Source organism: Watersipora subatra, chromosome 2 (assembly GCF_963576615.1).
Source record: "Watersipora subatra chromosome 2, tzWatSuba1.1, whole genome shotgun sequence".
NCBI lineage: Eukaryota > Metazoa > Bryozoa > Gymnolaemata > Cheilostomatida > Watersiporidae > Watersipora > Watersipora subatra.
This window is the reverse complement of record NC_088709.1, coordinates 70,331,549-70,349,094: the sequence shown is the minus strand read 5'-3', so window position 1 is coordinate 70,349,094 and position 17,546 is coordinate 70,331,549. Positions and strand designations below refer to the sequence as shown.

The 17,546-nt window shown below is 34.5% G+C and overlaps 2 protein-coding genes across 2 annotated transcripts in view; both read right to left on the bottom strand.

Annotated features, from left to right (window-relative positions):
- Positions 1 to 12,917: 12,917 nt before the first annotated feature.
- Positions 12,918 to 14,931, bottom strand: LOC137388737 (zinc finger protein 271-like). The gene has a single exon (XM_068075194.1). It carries the CDS (start codon positions 14,788 to 14,790, stop codon positions 13,300 to 13,302), a length of 1,491 nt encoding a protein of 496 aa, XP_067931295.1. The 5' UTR covers positions 14,791 to 14,931; the 3' UTR covers positions 12,918 to 13,299.
- LOC137388500 (gastrula zinc finger protein XlCGF8.2DB-like) overlaps positions 14,865 to 17,546 on the bottom strand; it is a 58,725-nt gene continuing 56,043 nt past the window's right edge. The window contains exons 4-5 of the mRNA XM_068074987.1: positions 15,003 to 15,311; positions 14,865 to 14,899 (exon numbers count right to left, since the gene is read on the bottom strand). Coding sequence (XP_067931088.1) covers positions 14,865 to 14,899; positions 15,003 to 15,311 — 344 coding nt within the window. The remainder of the gene's footprint in view (positions 14,900 to 15,002; positions 15,312 to 17,546) is intronic.

The window sequence follows — 17,546 nt, the reverse complement described above, 5'->3', positions numbered from 1 at the left end:
CCACTTACAGGGCTAAGTTTAATTGCAATGTACTGTGATTGTAGAAATATTAAGAATGTGCACAAATTCATCCTCTGATTCAAAGTTAGCAAAAACATAATATCTCTGTAGTTTTCAAAGTTTTGATGAACATTATGCCAAAAGGAAAGGATTCGTTTGTAGCTAGAAGACAAAGAGTAAGTTTGAAAGGCTTCATTTGTAGCTAAAAGACAAAGAGTAAGTTTGAAAGGTTTCATTTGTAGTTGGAAGACAAAGAGTAAGTTTGAAAGGCTTCATTTGTAGCTAAAAGACAAAGAGTAAGTATAGAAATACTTGTAGTTTTTACATTCGGTTAATAGCAATCAGTTGCCGGTTTCAATCCACTTGCTATTTTCATGAAGATTTCAAAATTTAGATTACTTATTATTTATATATAACATTTTTTCACAAACAAGGCTCTCATGTAAAACATGGAGCTGCAGGTGTTTCGGTGTAAATATCCATAATAAGTTGTATTCATCAAAGTCTGTGTGAGGACCTTTTCAACAGTAAAATGGTCTCGAGAACACCTACAGGCAGCAGCAGGACACTCACCGTTTATCACATTCCTCTGTATTTAAAATTTTTAACAATTTATAACGATACTAAATAAATGAGTGTTATTCTTATCATGGAAGTTTTCAAGTTTGTTACTCAGTTTATAACATTAATATTCACATGCAGTTAAAAATTGCATTTTGATTATTTTCACTTTGAATTAGTGATTGAATACTTTTGAATGTTTTCATTTTGTAAACCTTGTATCAGTAGCCCATTTGGCGCTAATTGCTTTATCATTTTTGTTGTTACCCTGCTTTATGTATTTTGTAAATTATCTTGGTTAGTAATGAGACATGGTAAATGAGTTTGTAAAAAAACTGTTATAATTATACCAATATTTTAATTGGATAACAACAGGTCACTTGGTTAGTCGACGGTAAATCTAGTATGAGAATATAATTTGATAATTATTTTAAGATAAAAGACATCCCACTTCTTAAGTATACCCTCAGGTTCACAACAAATTGATCAATCAATACAGAACCAAGCTTGGATAAAAATTGAAATAATGTAAACTTTTTGCAGTCAGTTGTAATGGGAAAAGAATTTACTCACTTCACTTGCTAAATTATACTTGATGACTGCTTCTGTTATTTATAAGTGAAGCATGTATTGGGTGAGTGAAAAAATATCAATCGCATCATCTGCCAAAAGTCTTCCATATTATCTATAATCAAGGCGGTTAATGCTACTCTTCCATCTTATTGATAATGTGATATCACTCACCAGCTCTAGACATCATTACCTACGTCCCTTATAAGGTCTTAATTTCTAACCGATGGGAAAGATATGAGCACACAATACCAACAACTTTATGAACACAAACTAGATCCAAAATCTACCTATTGAGATATTGTCAAGCCTGGATGTCAGTGTTAACATTGTGCTTAATTTCCTAAAATACTTGCCCTGCACACACAGACTCTGGCTTGAAACCTTTTGTTTGTAATTATCTTGACAAGTGTCTGTCTAATGCTTAGTTTACATCATGATGAATTTCCATTAAAACGCAGTAAAACAGATTTATGATCGTTTCATTCAAATCCCTGATTCAGCAAATGATAATGCAACCTATCTTCACCACGTGTTTAATATCGTTGATTTCTTGTAAAAATTCAGCCAATACTATAGATCTATTATCATCTAGTAGAAAGGCAACAAATGCTTATAACTACCCAATCATATCGATTCTTTCTCTCAACCTTTCATGAATCTTATTTTAACCTGATCACTGAAAACATTAACCAATCTATTCTTTTGAAAACAACAAATCATAGTAAAATTAATAAAATCAAAACCTTTTTAATTAAAAAAGTACATTAGTTAAATAAGGATTTAATTAATCACTAATCAATAAATCTAATTAAATAATAATGCTTAGACCACTAATTAAATTTCATTAGTGATCTTAGCAGAACTTTCTAATGGTCTATTGATGTCTACTTACCGTATTTGCAATAAATACCTTTCCAAGGTTATTGTAGCTGTCATAGCAGGTTTTTAAAAAGTCTGGAATTTACGGCACGAGCAGTATAATTGGAGTACACCACAATTTTAACTTCATATGTGGCATAATTGTATTTATTTTGTTTGCCTGTCATCCACTTCTCCTACCTTTACCGTTGTTTTGCTACTGCTTCTAACATTATTTTTCATGTTTACTAATAAGGACTCGATGAAACTAGTGTGTCTTGGTGCTGCTCTTTTGTTATTACCGTATTGCATGGCGTGGAACTGAAATGAGAGGCATTGTAAAATTATAAAAGAAAGACCAGCCTTTCAAGTAGAGATATGATAGACTAACGTAATCCTTTTCCTTGGCTTATTAACTGTTTTGTTAAGCTATTTTATACAACAAGGCAATTTATATTTAATGTCATACTATTTGAACATGACTAAGTTTCTTTCTATGGGTCTAAGGTTTCTTCCTAACATGTTTTTCCTGGTGATCAACTATAGGCGGTTATGATAAGGCAGTATATGGAGTTATCATTATACACTGTACTTGTACATCTAAAATGACAAACATCAGTAAATTCTCCAATGAGCTTCAACCTTTAAACACCATTAATATTTATCTTGGCCCTGCTTGTTATTTTCGTAGGAAAATATTTTGGACCAAAATCTCACAAGTATGAATGTTCAACTAATCAGGTACAAACATTTCTACTTAATCTGGAATGATTCTCATTGGCGAATACTAGCAACTCTAGTATGCCAATCCTTGGCATGGTTGAATGCCAATGCCGGGCATAATTCACTTCCAATCATCCTCAGGATTCAAAGCAAACAAATATATTTCCTAAAAACGTCAAATAGCTACATTTGCGTACCTATGTGTAATGCTAATATACACGTGATCAAAATTTGATCGTCGAGTCGTAATTTGATCACGTGGTCACGTGATCAAATTACGACTCGACGATTGAATAATGCCGAAACAAAACTGTAAAGTAGCAAGCATCTATATTTAATACGGGGACTTCGGTAAAACCCGAAGTTATTGTCATAAGCTAGTGCTACGATATGTTTTATAGTGAGCTTTTTATTGGCCTTTCAATACACGTGAGAACATCACGTGACAAAACGATAACCAAACTGTAATAACTACGTCAGATACATAAAGAGATTCCAATCTACGGCGGCTTTTCGTTTTTGCGCTTTTAAGAGCTGGTAATCACATTTCCACGTATTTTGCACATACAACACAACAGAGTATAACATGGTGAATCTTTTGATATTGATTAACTGTAATGTGAATTTTATTGCAAGTCAACCTTTAAGGTGGTTTTTTCATAGTATTGGAATGGATTACTTTGTATTTAGTTATTTTGTACAAAAAATATTGCTTAGAGATACGAGATCATTGGCATACGAGCTCAGTCCTGGAACACATTAGGCTTGTATGCTGAGTTATAACTGTATTTTTTGTTAACCAACTACTGCAATCTTAGTTATTTGATGAACTAGAGATTCAAAGGAACATCGCCAAACGATCACCTGCTTCCAGGCCCTGACCTTATGAACTCCCTCTTTGGGGTACTCTGCGGGTTTAGGAGAGAGCAAGTGGCTATTAGCTGTGATATTCTATTAATGTTTTATAATTTTTTGGTAGTGCCTAATGACAGTGATTATCTAAGGTTCCTGAGGTACGACGAAGAAGGCCAACCAAAAACCTACAGAATGAAGGTGCACCTATTTGGTGCCAAGTCATCGCCTGCTGTGGCCACATACGGATTACGCAATATTGCAACAGATCATAGAGGTATTTCCAAGAAAGCAGCAGCAGTTATCAATCACGACTTTTATGTCAATGACGGCATCACCAGTGTAGCTTCTTTTGATCAAACTCAAAAATTGTTATAGGCTGGATATCTAACGCCTCTAAATGATTCAACACGTTCGTTCACAATTGGATCAGGATCATAACTTCTGAAACAAAAATCAAACAATGGAATCACACACCGGGACACTGCAACCCAGCAGACATTGCATCAAAAAAAAAACCATGTGATCAACTGGCGGATTCGGCGTGATTTTTTGAACCAGAATTCTCAAAGGCTGCAACCATTGATCAGTACACGCTAATTTAGCGACATTATGAAGTTCTAGATCCACAAGATCCTGAGCTAAAAAAAACTAAAAGTGTCAAAAACTGCAAACGTCAGGCAGCCCACAACAGTTGTCACTAGGTTTTGCTAAATTCTCAACATGGACCAGACTTGTGCGGACCTTTTCTACAGTAAAATGGTCTCGGGAACACCTACAGGCAGCAGCAGGACACTCACCGTTTATTACATTCCTCTGTATTTTAAATTTTTAACAATTTATAACGATACTAAATAAATGAGTGTTATTCTTATCATGGAAGTTTTCAAGTTTGTTACTCAGTTTATAACATTAATATTCACATGCAGTTAAAAATTGCATTTTGATTATTTTCACTTTGAATTAGTGATTGAATACTTTTGAATGTTTTTATTTTGTAAACTTTGTATCAGTAGCCCATTTGGCGCTAATTGCTTTATCATTTTTGTTGTTACCGTGCTTTATGAAATTTGTAAATTATCTTGGTTAGTAATGAGACATGGTAAATGAGTTTGTAAAAAACTATTATAATTATACCAATATTTTAATTGGATAACAACAGGTCACTTGGCTAGTCGAGGATAAATCTTGTCTGAGAATATAATTTGATAATTATTTTAAGATAAAAGACATCCACTTCCTAAGTATACCCTCAGGTTCACAACAAATTGATCAATCAATATAAAGCCAAGCTTGGATAAAAATTGAAATAATGTACACTTTTTGCAGTCAGTTGTAATGGGAAAAGAATTTACTCACTTCCCTTGCTAAATAATATTTGATGACTGCTTCTGTTATCTATAAGTGAAGCATGTGATTGGATGAGTGAAAAAATATCAATCGCATCATCTGCCAAAACTCATCCATATTATCCATAATCAATGCACTTAATGCTACTCTTTCATCTTATTGATAATCTGATATCACTCACCAGCTCTAGTCATCATTATCTATGTCCCTTATAAGGTCTTACTTTCTAACCGATGGGAAAGATATAAGTACACAATACCAACAGTTTTATGAACACAAACTAGGTCCAACATCTACCTATTGAGATATTGTCAAGCCTGGATGTCAGTTTTAACATTGTGCTTAATTTCCTAGGATACTTGCCCTGCACACACAGACCCTGGCTTGAAACCTTTTGTTTGTAATTATCTTGACAAGTGTCTGTCTAATGCCTAGTTTACATCAGGATGAATTTCCATTAAAACGCAGTAAAAAAGATTTGTGATCGTTTCATTTAAATCCCTTATTCAGCAAATGATAATGCAACTATTTTCACCATGCGTTTAATATCATTGCTTTCTTGTAAAAAATCAACCAATACTATTGATCTATTCTCATCTAATAGAAAGGCAACAAATGCTTATAACTACCCAATCATATCGATTCTTTGTCTCAACCTTCCATGAATCTTATTTTAACCTGATCACTAAAACATTAACCAATCTATCTTTTTGAAAACAACAAATTATAGTTAAATTAATATAATCAAAACCTTTTTAATTAAAAAAAGTACATTAGCTAAATAACGATTTAATTAATCACTAATCAATAAATTTAATTAAATAATAATGCTTAGACCACTAATTAAGTTTCATTAGTGATCTTAGCAGAACTCTCTAATGGTTTATTGATGTCTACTTACCGTATTTGCAATAAATACCTTTCCAAATTTATTGTAGCTGCCATAGCAGGTTTTCAAAATGTCTGGAATTCACCGCATGAGCAGTATAATTGGAGTACACCACAATTTTAACTTCATATGTGGCATAAGTGTATTTATTTTGTTTGCCTGTCATCAACTTCTCCTACCTTTACCGTTGTTTTGCTACTGCTTCTAAAAAATTATTTTTCAGGTTTACCAATAAGGACTCGATGAAACTAGTGTGTCTCGGTGCTGCTCTTTTGTAAAATTCTAATAGAAACACCAGCCTTTCAAGTAGAGATATGATAGACTAGCGTAATCCTTTTCCTTGGCCTATTAACTGTTTTGTTAAGCTATTTTTTACAACAAGGTAATTTATATTTAATGTCATATTATTTGAACATGACTAAGTTTCTTTCTATGTGTCTAAGGTTTCTTCTTAACATGATTTTCCTGGTGATCAACTATAGGCGGTTATGATAAGGCAGTATATAGAGTTATCATTATACCCTGTACTTGTACATCTAAAATGACAAACATCAGTAAATTCTCCAATGAGCTTCAACCTTTAGACACCATTCATATTTATCTTGGCCCTGCTTGTTATTTTCGAAGGAAAATATTTTGGACCAAAATCTCACAAGTATGAATGTTCAACTAATCAGGTACAAACATTTCTACTTAATCTGGAATGATTCTCATTGGCAAATACTAGCAACTCCAGTAACTTCTTCCCCACCCACTGTTGTTCCTCATAACTTATAATATACAGTAATTCATTGACTTCTTTTCTTTATAAGTTACTTTCCCTTTCCAGCATGAGAGCTTTCATACTCCTTCACTTTAATTAACTCTGTATAAATATAAACCGGATACAAACACACATGAGCCCAAAAATAAAAATCTCATAAAACATTCATATTGAGAAATATGTTGTATATATTTTGTTTTGTAAAAAATATATGCATTTGTGTAAAGTATCTTTCTTTATATAACAAATTGCTTTGAATCCTTGGCATGGTTGAATGCCAATGCTGAGCATAAATGACTTCCAATCATCCTCAGGATTCAAAGCAAACAAATATATTTCCTAAAAACGTCAAATATCTACATTTGCGTACCTATGTATAATGCTAATATATGCCAAGCGAAGGTCATGGCATTGTGTATATTTTACAAAGTTCAAATATAGATTACATGTATCTAAATATAACACAGTCATACCTCGCCAGACGAGTGTCCCATTATATGATAAAATTGAGAAATGAGCCAAATTTCGAGCAACTTTCTGCCTGGAGATGCGGAAAAACGTTGAGATTTAAGCGTACAAGCTGGATCTCGGTGCAGCCATGAAGTGACAAAGTGTGTGAAAGGCCGCTTTCGATATCAGCATTTCTCGGTCATTAATGTCAAATTAGTTTGAAAAAAGGTTTTAAAAAGGTAGACTATATGTTATAATTAAAGCAAGATAAAAAGCACCAAGTCAGAAAAAAATAAAAAAATAAAAACGAAGACCTAATTAAAGTTATGTTTTGAAGAAAAAAAATTAGGTTCAGCTTAAACTGTATGTTTAGTACAGTTTAAGCTGAACACCATACAGTTTTGCACACAGAAATGTTACATTTTATTGCAGATTATAAAAACTAAACAGATATTTGCTACTTTGTGAGCGGAAGTAGTGAATTAAAATAAATAAATACACTTCAATCATAAGATAAGTATTCTGTTTAAAGGTTGACTTGCAATAAAATTCACATTACAGTTATTTGGTATCATAACATTCACCATGTCTTACTATGTTGTGTTGTAGTTGCAAAATAGATGGGAATGTGATTACAAGCTTTTAAAAGCTAAAAAACGAACAGTTAATCGCTGCCACACGAGACCGCCGTAGTTTGGATTCGCTTTCCAAAACGGCTCAAATGGGTCGTAGTTGTTACAAGATGGTTTCTGTTTACACTTTCATGCAACCTCATTCGTCGAAATATTTCACAAATATACTTCACGCATTCAATAAAAACCATGTCTATTGTTTTTACACGTCTGTTTTATCGTCATTTTAATGCTGCCACTTTTAGCACTGATATCTTATAACTTACCGTAAAAATTTGTTAAACTTTTTAACCTTAGCTCGAAGGATTACATATCATTGTCTAATAATCATGATGAGCCTGTTGGTTACCTGTGATAATCGAAAAGTGCTGCAAAAATTATGTTCGAAGTATTGGGTCACGTGATCAAATTACGACTTGACGATTAGTCCAAGCCGAAACAAAACTGTAAAGTAGCGAGCATCTATATTTGATACGGGGTCTTCGATAAAACCCGAAGTGTTTGTCATAAACTAGTGCTACAATAAGTTTTATATTGAGCTTTTTATTGGCCTTTCAATTCATATGAGAACATCACGTGACAAGACAATAACCAAATGGCGCGGATACGTCATCGAAATCAAGAGATTCAAACCTACGGCGGCTTTTCGTTTTTGAGCTTTTAAGAGCTTGCATGCAATCACATTTCCTCATCTTTTTCACCTACAACAGAACAGAGTATAACATGGTGAATATTTTGATATTAAATAACTGTAATGTGATTTTTATTGCAAGTCAACCTTTAAGGTGGTTTTTTCATAGTATGGAATGGATTACTTTGTATTTAGTTATTTTGTACAGGAAATATTTCTTAGAGATACGAGAACATTGGCATACGAGCTCAGTTCTGGAACACATTAGGCTTGTATGTTGAGCTATAACTGTACTTTTTGTTAAAAAATTACTGCAATCTTAGTGGTTTGATGAACTAGAGATTCAAAGCTAAAAATAGAATAATCTAACAAATTGCGACACAGTAACTGTCAATGGAAAATGTGACAAGTAAACCATAACTTCTTGTTTTAGCACAGATATGTAAAATATATTTTAATATAAATTAATTTTATGCTGGTATGCCAATCATTGGTTTCTAATTATGTGTGCTGGTTGTTTACCAGATATTAGGAGTGCCCTGTCCATAAGAGTCACTGTACTGAAAATGGTACAAGATTGAAAAAAGATCAATGATAACTCTGGAAGACGTGCTGAATGACGTAAACCAGCAACAACAATACATCCACCAAATTTTGTACTGTCAAGTTTGTCAAGAGACTTTATTTACCTGACAGTTTAAACCAATTGGAACATTACTGTAATTACAATAGCCACAAACAGGATTCCATACAGGCCTAATATGTTTGATTAAAGCGTATTGGAATTTGTTAGCCAAGATTCTGAGACGAATTAAAACAGATACTGTAGTTGGCTAATATCTGTATCTGCTAATATTTGTAGTTTGCATGAAATTGGGTAAAATAAAGGTAAATCATTTTCTCTAAAACCTGAAGGTGCTTTGGTCAAATAAGAAAGCCTTTAAATGAAGTTCAATAGTGTGAGGTGTTAGACAATCAATATCAAAACCTATCTTTTCATAAAGCCATACAATATGCCCAAAAGTCAATGGTTAAAGAAAAAGCCTAAAATAACTTCAATGGATAAGAAATTAGCACTGAAAGAACTGATGGACTCAATGCTTAGACTGAAGATACAGGATACAAGATGATTATTTTAGGCTTACAAACATCAATAATTAAGTTTATCAATTTAAACATTAAATCTATTCATTTAAACATTAAATTTATTTATCTAAACATTAAATTTATTCATTTAAACGCATCATTTTTCATGTATAGCAAATCACTGTAAAGAGAATAAACAAGTGACCCGCTATACAAGTCTCTATACATAACAAGCAAAGGAATTTGTAAACCATAAAATTTGTTCTTTGAACAAAATAAAGACGATATCAACTAAAACTGAGATATTTCCTACATGAAAGTATTAAAAACGTCCATAAGACGCATTATACAATGGCTATGGTTTACAATATCAATCTCAATATCAATCTCAATATCAATGTTTACAATATCACCCACGTAGCATCCTTGATCGTACACCACTATCACGACAGCATGCATCATCAAAATAGAACATATACCCTGAGTGCAATTAGAAATGCTGGATATTGGATTATAGGTGTAACCAGACTGATGATTTCCGTTCTGAGTAACTGCATTGCCTGCAAAAGATTACGGGGTAAACCCATGGAACAAAAAATGTCAATCCTACCGTTAGAGAGAGTCGAACCTGCACCACCCTTCCTGAATACTGGGATAAATTGCTTCGGACCATTTGTTGTAAAGGAAAGACGATCAAAAATGGGGACTGCTCATCACATGTCTTTATTCAAAAGCCATACACATCGAGCTGTTAAATGACATGACAACCGACTTCTTCATTAATGCTCTTTGCCCATTTATCTGCTTCAGAGAAGCAGTTAACACCATATACTGTGATCAAGGAACCAACCTCCTCGGAGCGAGCAATGAATTTTTAAAAGAGCTACAGTCTCTGAACAAGAGGACGTACGTCTGCCCTAGGAACTTTTATCTTGGACAAACAAATAACTTTCAAGTCCATCGCACCCTAAGCAAGCCACGCCGGCGGAGTATGGAAGCACCAAATTCGTAGCGTGAGAGCTGTCTTAAATGGAATCCTTGTCGGAAGATACCACAATAGACTAGACACAGCAGGACTCCGAACAGCTTTCTATAAATCGATGGCCATCGTTAATAGCCAACCAATAGCAGTCAACCACATGGATGACCCAGAGGTGCCAATTCTAACGCCAAACCACCTAATCACATCGAAGGCGGAAGAGGTGACTTTGCCACCAGGAAACTTTGTAAGTACAAACGCTTATAGCAGGAAAATGTGGCGAAATGTTTAGCAGTTTGCTGAAGAGTTTTGGACATTGTGGAAAACCGGGTGCATGAATAGAATCACAAAAAAGCCAAAGGTGGGAGAACCCAAAACCCAATATTCAGAAAAATGACAAAGTTATGTTAACAAACGAAAACACTCCGAGGAATCAGTGGCTTTACGGAATGGTTGAGGAGACGATTACCAGCACAGATAGCAAAATAAGATAAGTGAAGATAAAGATGACCAAGCGAAGTATTGACAGCAAGGGAAAGATGATCACGAAAGGCTCCACCATAGAAAGACCCATTCAAAAGTTAGTACTGATCCAGAAAGATGAGTGAGACGACCGTCAGCTCCATCCAACTTCCACAGCATGCAGATCCTGTAATGCTATAAAAGGCTATAAAATGCGTTATAACCACTTTTTAATAAGACTAAAACTCTTTATAAATTTTGCAAAGGAAAAATTACGGTGGGAGTGTAGCTAACTTGAAATCTGTTTAACTTGTATTTTTTCCTAATACTATAACCACTGCTATACTACTCTGCTTAAATAAATAAATCAGTTTCAAAATAGTTTTAGCAATTACTTTATTGTGTGTTGTTTATCAGTCAAGTAAATTCTGTAATATTAGTAGGCGGCTGATCAACCACAAATTTGGGTATATCCATTCCTAATCTATATTCAGTAGTTAGCGCTTGTTTGATCACTTGGATAATGAGTTTGACAGACCCGCTGCCTCAGACCACGACCAATGGGGGTCGGAACTTGTTTACCGTTTAGACTAAGGAGAAGATTGTTGCGTTGGTAGCTGTCTGCACCCACTAAAAGCTGAATCGAACATATTATGCTTAGCTTTAAAACGCATATAAAGTGTTGAATACATAGAATTTTATTATCAGAAACTATGGCATGCTAACGTGACAGAGAGCCAAAGGTTCGTTTTGTTTAAGCCACTTTTCCTCTAAGCCACTTTAATCTTTTATTTTGGGTTTAAGCTACTATTATAATCTTTTATTTTGAGCCTTCAAATACCATTCATTCTGCAACTGTCGATCTCTATTCTACTGGTTCTAAACTTCCTTTTGTTTATCCATAATTAACATATTATTGTAGATTTCACAATGCTACTTATTAGCCAGTGTTGATGGAAGTTTGAAAATATATAAATAAACATCAGTGAAATCAAACGGTCACCACAAACACTTCGCTACACCACGGAAGTACAATTACGTAACTACAATTAGTTTGTCGGGTGTACATGTATGTACATAGCTGACCCGTGAACTGCTACACCTAATTGAATATGTTACCAAGTCTTTGAAAGGTTACCACAATATCCTAAAACTAATCCACCTGATCGGATGAAACATAAATAGACAAGTTACAAATAGAAACTTGAAAAGCCGATTTAATCAAAATTAAGACTGGCCAACAAAATGCCAATTATACCACCTGTATAATAGTAAAAAAAATTTCATTTTCATTTTCTGTAGCTATTAAACAGTCAGGTGTGTGAGAGGCCGCTTTGGATAACTGCATCGCTCGGTCTTTTTTATTGAATTCGGTTGAAAAAAGTTTTAACCAAACACGCTAAATTGTATAATGAAAATGAAGACAGTAACTTATGAAGGATAAAAATTTGTGATAAAAAGTTGAAACTCAGTAAAATAGTTACCAAAATACATACCAAAACTTAGTTTTAAGTGTGAGTTTGGCAAGTTAAACTTATTCAATGTGAATTCAAAGTTTATGTTATGCGTACCTTTTGAAAGTAACAACTTCTTACCGTATGATCCGCATTAGATAACAGATTACAAATTTGCAGTATTGCAGATTATAATCACTAAGTGCACTTAATACAATGCATCTACTGTAGGTAACTATAGTTACTAAAGTTAACATACTATTTTGTTGCTAATTTTTAATATGTACAGCATTTTTATAGAGTTTTGGACAATTTTTACCTTTTTTTAATAATATAAAAACCGTGGTTTTTATACCCGGACATACGACTTTTTCATCATACGATGGCAGCTTTGGAATGTATCAATATCGTATCTCGAGGGTGCACTGTACATGACAGTTTATATACTAGTTATAGTATAGTTGTAGTTAGTGAATTTCAAGCTATGGAATGCTACTATACATGACAGTGAGAATGAGTTTAATGTAATAATGACAACTAACTTAATCAGTTAGCTTAATCATTAGCTTTTTACATTCTATCAACCTACATGTAGGTGGTCTCCCATCCACTCAGTGTGCTGTACAAAAGTTGTGGTTATTGAATTGTGCATGCAGTCAAATTTATTAATGTAAAACAAACTGGAATGAAAGTTAGGAAGCAAAATATATCTCTAAACATTAAATATTGAGCAAGCAAATTAAATTTATAAATGTAAAAATTGTGAGCTCCAGCTTTAGGCTCCCAAGAAGTGCATAGGTAGAACAAATTAGACATGCAACATACATAATTTATCACACAAAGTGTAAGAATAAAAGTCCAGATAAATTTAATAATTGATGAAAGAAATATGAGGAAATATTTCGCAGTAGATCATAACAAGTGCAATGAGCTGAGATATTAACCCACTAGAATAAAAATAAGCTACAAGCCAACAGACAAGCTATGCACAGAAGAAAGGCTACTTTTATACAAGAGTTTCAATATTACTGCTAATTTATAGGCTGTCTAATTCTGGAATAGTATCATGTTTCTCCCCTGTATGAGTTTTCATATGTGTCTGCAGATTACCACTATGTGCAGACCTATAGTCACACTGCGCACCTGCATAGGGTTTCTCTCCTGTATGAGTTTTCATATGTTTCTGCAGATTACCCTTATGTGCAGACCTATAATCACACTGAGTACATGCATAAGGTTTCTCCCCTGTATGAGTTTTCATATGTATTTGTAGACTACGACTCTGCACACACCTATAGCCACATTGAGTACATAAGTAGGGTTTCTCCCCTGTATGAGTTTTCATATGCATTTGTAGACTAATTCTCTGCGCACACCTATAGTCACACTGAGTACATGCATATGGTTTCTCTCCTGTATGAGTTTTCATATGTGTCTGTAGATTACCACTCTGTGCAGACCTATAGTCACACTGAGTACACGCATAGGGTTTCTCCCCTGTATGAATTTTCACATGTTTCTGTAGATCACGCTTATTTGCGGACCTATAGTCACACTGAGAACACGCATAGGGTTTCTCCCCAGTATGAGTTTTCACATGTTTCTGTAGATCACCCTTATTTGCGGACCTATAGTCACACTGAGTACATGCATATGGTTTCTCCCCTGTATGAGTTTTCATATGTGTCTTTAGATTACCACTCTGTGCAGACCTATAGTCACACTGAGTACATGCATAGGGTTTCTCCCCTGTATGAGTTTTCACATGTTTCTGTAGATCACCCTTATCTGCGGACCTATAGTCACACTGAGTACATGCATAGGGTTTCTCCCCTGTATGAGTTTTCACATGTTTCTGTAGATCACGGTTATTTGCGGACCTATAGTCACACTGAGTACATGCATATGGTTTCTCCCCTGTATGAGTTTTCATATGTGTCTGTAGATTACCACTCTGTGCAGACCTATAGTCACACCGAGTACATGCATAGGGTTTCTCCCCTGTATGAGTTTTCACATGTTTCTGTAGATCACTCCTATATGCAGACCTATAGTCACACTGAGTACATGCATAGGGTTTCTCCCCTGTATGAGTTTTCACATGTCTCTGTAGATCAACCTTATGTGCGGACCTATAGCCACACTGAGTACATGCATAGGGTTTTTCTCGTGTGTGAGTTTTCATATGTTTCTGGAGATTACTACTATCTGCAGACCTATAGTCACACTGAGTACATGCATAGGGTTTCACTCCTGTATGAGTTTTCATATGTGTCTGTAGACTATAATTCCGCACACACCTATAGTCACAATGAGTACATGCATAGGGTTTTTCTCCTGTGTGAGTTTTTATATGTCTCTGGAGATTTCTACTATCTGCAGACCTATAGTCACACTGACTACATGCGTAAGGCTTTTCCCCTGTGTGAGTTTTTTTATGTGTCTGTAGACTACCACTATGTGCAGACTTATAGTCACACTGAGTACATGCATAGGGTTTCTCCCCTGAATGAGTTTTCATATGCATCTGTAGATTACCACTCTGCACACACCTATAGTCACACTGAGTACATGCATAGGGTTTCTCCCCTGTATGAGTTTTCACATGTTTCTGTAGATCACCCCTATGTGCAGACCTATAGTCACACTGAGTACAAGCATAGGGTTTCTCCCCTGTATGAGTTTGCATATGTGTCTGTAGACTACCACTACATGCAGAACTATAGTCGCACTGAGTACATGCATAGGGTTTCTCCCTTGTATGAGTTTTTATATGTGTCTGTAGACTATCACTATGCGCAGACCTATAGTCACACTGAGTACATGCATAGAGTATCTCTCCTGTATGAGTTTTCATATGTCTTTGCAGATCGCCACTCCACACAGACCTATAGTCACACTGAGTACATGAACAGGGTTCATCAGTACTAGATGGGTGAGACGTACAGTTATTAGTCAATTGATGATTGACGATATTTATGAAGTCAGATTCTTTACATTTGGAAGTTGCTGTTATATCTCTTGCATACTTTGTACAATCCAGATATTCTGCAATAATAGGACAATACTGAAATAATACATTCTTGAAGAAATTCTGACCAATATTCAAATAGAATGAATTACCTTTTGACCAAATTTAGAGAAGCAGAGTGATAAGTAGAACAGCAATGAGGCCCAATTTGGGTAGCGAGTTTAATTAAAAGTAATATAAGTTGCATTATAAAAACCTTCCAACTATTTCTAACAAAATACAAACTATTTGCTTACAAAACTTGTCATTGCAACAAAAAGCTGTTATACAATGTAAATATGTACATTATGAGCTCAACCAATCAAAAACCATAAAACAAGGTCAGCTGAGTCACATGCATGTGTTTACAAGTGAATTGATTTAATGGTTGACTCGCAACAAAATTTACATTTCAGTTCTTAAGTATCAAAAGGTTCACCATGTCTTACTCTGCTGTGTTGTAGGTTCAATATATATGGAAATATGACTACAAGCTTTTAAAAGCTCAAAACTGAACAGTTGATCGCAGCCATCACGCAAACCGACGTTGGATGGAATCTCTCACAAAATCGCTCAAATTTGATGTAATTGAACATGAAGTTCTTCTGTTTACACTTTCATACAACCTCATTTGTCAAAATATTTCATAAATATACTTCTTGCATTCAATAAAACCATGACTATTGTCATTATGCGTCTATTTCCTTATCATTGTAATGCTGTCACTTTGAACAATGGTATACATCTCAAAACCTAGTTGAAAATCAGTTTAATCTTTTAACCTTTGCTAAAGGGCATACACACTATCTACTATATAAACCACAAAATATTTGTTCATATATTTGTGTGTGTGTGCGTTGGTCCAACTTGTAGACCGGTCTTTCCTCTTTTCGTCGAACGAAATTCGGATGTACGAAGCGAACTGAATTAATATGAATAGTACATACCACACTTTTGGACTATTAACCACTTTTTTTCTGATGATTTGAGCCAAGCGGCTTATATAAGGACGCCGTTACTCTGGTTTTTCTTTCACCGCTAGGGCGCATTATCCGAATTCTCCGTTTAGTGCGCCTCTTCACAGTGCACTGTTCCGTTTTACACAGCAAAGTTGCTGCCATGTTAAAAGTACTGTCTTGAGTTCTGCGGCCTATATAAAGGTGCCTATACAGCAATAAAAATGTACTCCTCATTAAATAAAATAAATTAATGACATTAATTTACATGTAATTAACATTTACTGCTGACATGTACCGATAAGGTCCCGTGAACATTTGGTTCTTGCGGCCACTGGAAAAAATGCTGTTCTCACTAAATTTCTACATCAAAAAGGTAAGTACTTCTTATTTAATGGTGTATTGTCTATCAATTGCCTCACCTCCACTACATAACCCTTTCACTTGCGTTCATGTACAAATTTAGCTAGCGACCTACTGCCAAGCCTATTGCTTCATGAAATGTATACAATATTTTTTCAATTTCAAACTCCATCTAGAACATTTGCTTTGGTTATATATTTCACTTTTTCAACATGTTGACAAACACTGCTATGCACAAATTTCATTGTATCTATACTTTGTGCATTGATAAAGTGATGTGAAGTTACAACGCTAAAACGATCCTCTACAATGTTCCTTATTCTTACAAAACCATTACTTTCACCACCATCGGATTCAGGGCTGCTATTGCTATTTTAATTATCTGTGTAATCATAAAAATCTAAATTGGCTATAATGTCATCAACATATTGTAAGTAGTTATTTGTTTTTTATCTCGAAGGCGTTTACAGAACTTACACAAACACTGTTCGGTTTTAAGTTAAAATTCCCAAACAAAGATTAAAAAATTACAATTTAGGCTAATTTCATAGAGAAATCTTAGGACAACACTATCACAGCCATGCTCTCAAGATCGTTGGTTATGTTACCAACAAATAATAAAATTCAGTTACTAGCAATTGCTGGGCAAGTCACAAAAATGTGTCTACGGCCGTTAACCATAGAAACCGAATGAGTCTACTTTGGTGTAAGGGTTGAAAACGTTTGATTTGCCACTGTTTGTAATAGTAAACATGTTCATTTCTTTCCGCAGCCAAGTTACTTAAACTTTTTTTTCTAGCTATGAGTACTACAGAACTACAGCTACTACACAACTTGCACGGATACTGCCAAGGCGTTTTACCTACTAAATTTGTACTTCAAAAAGGTAAGTACTTTTCATTCAATGTTGTAGTGTATTGTCTATGAATTGCCACGACTCAACTACTTAATTAC

Coding starts and splice junctions, on each gene's coding strand:
- LOC137388737 (XM_068075194.1), bottom strand. CDS start 14,790: ATGCATATGAAAACTCATTCAGGGGAGAAACCCTATGCATGTACTCAG.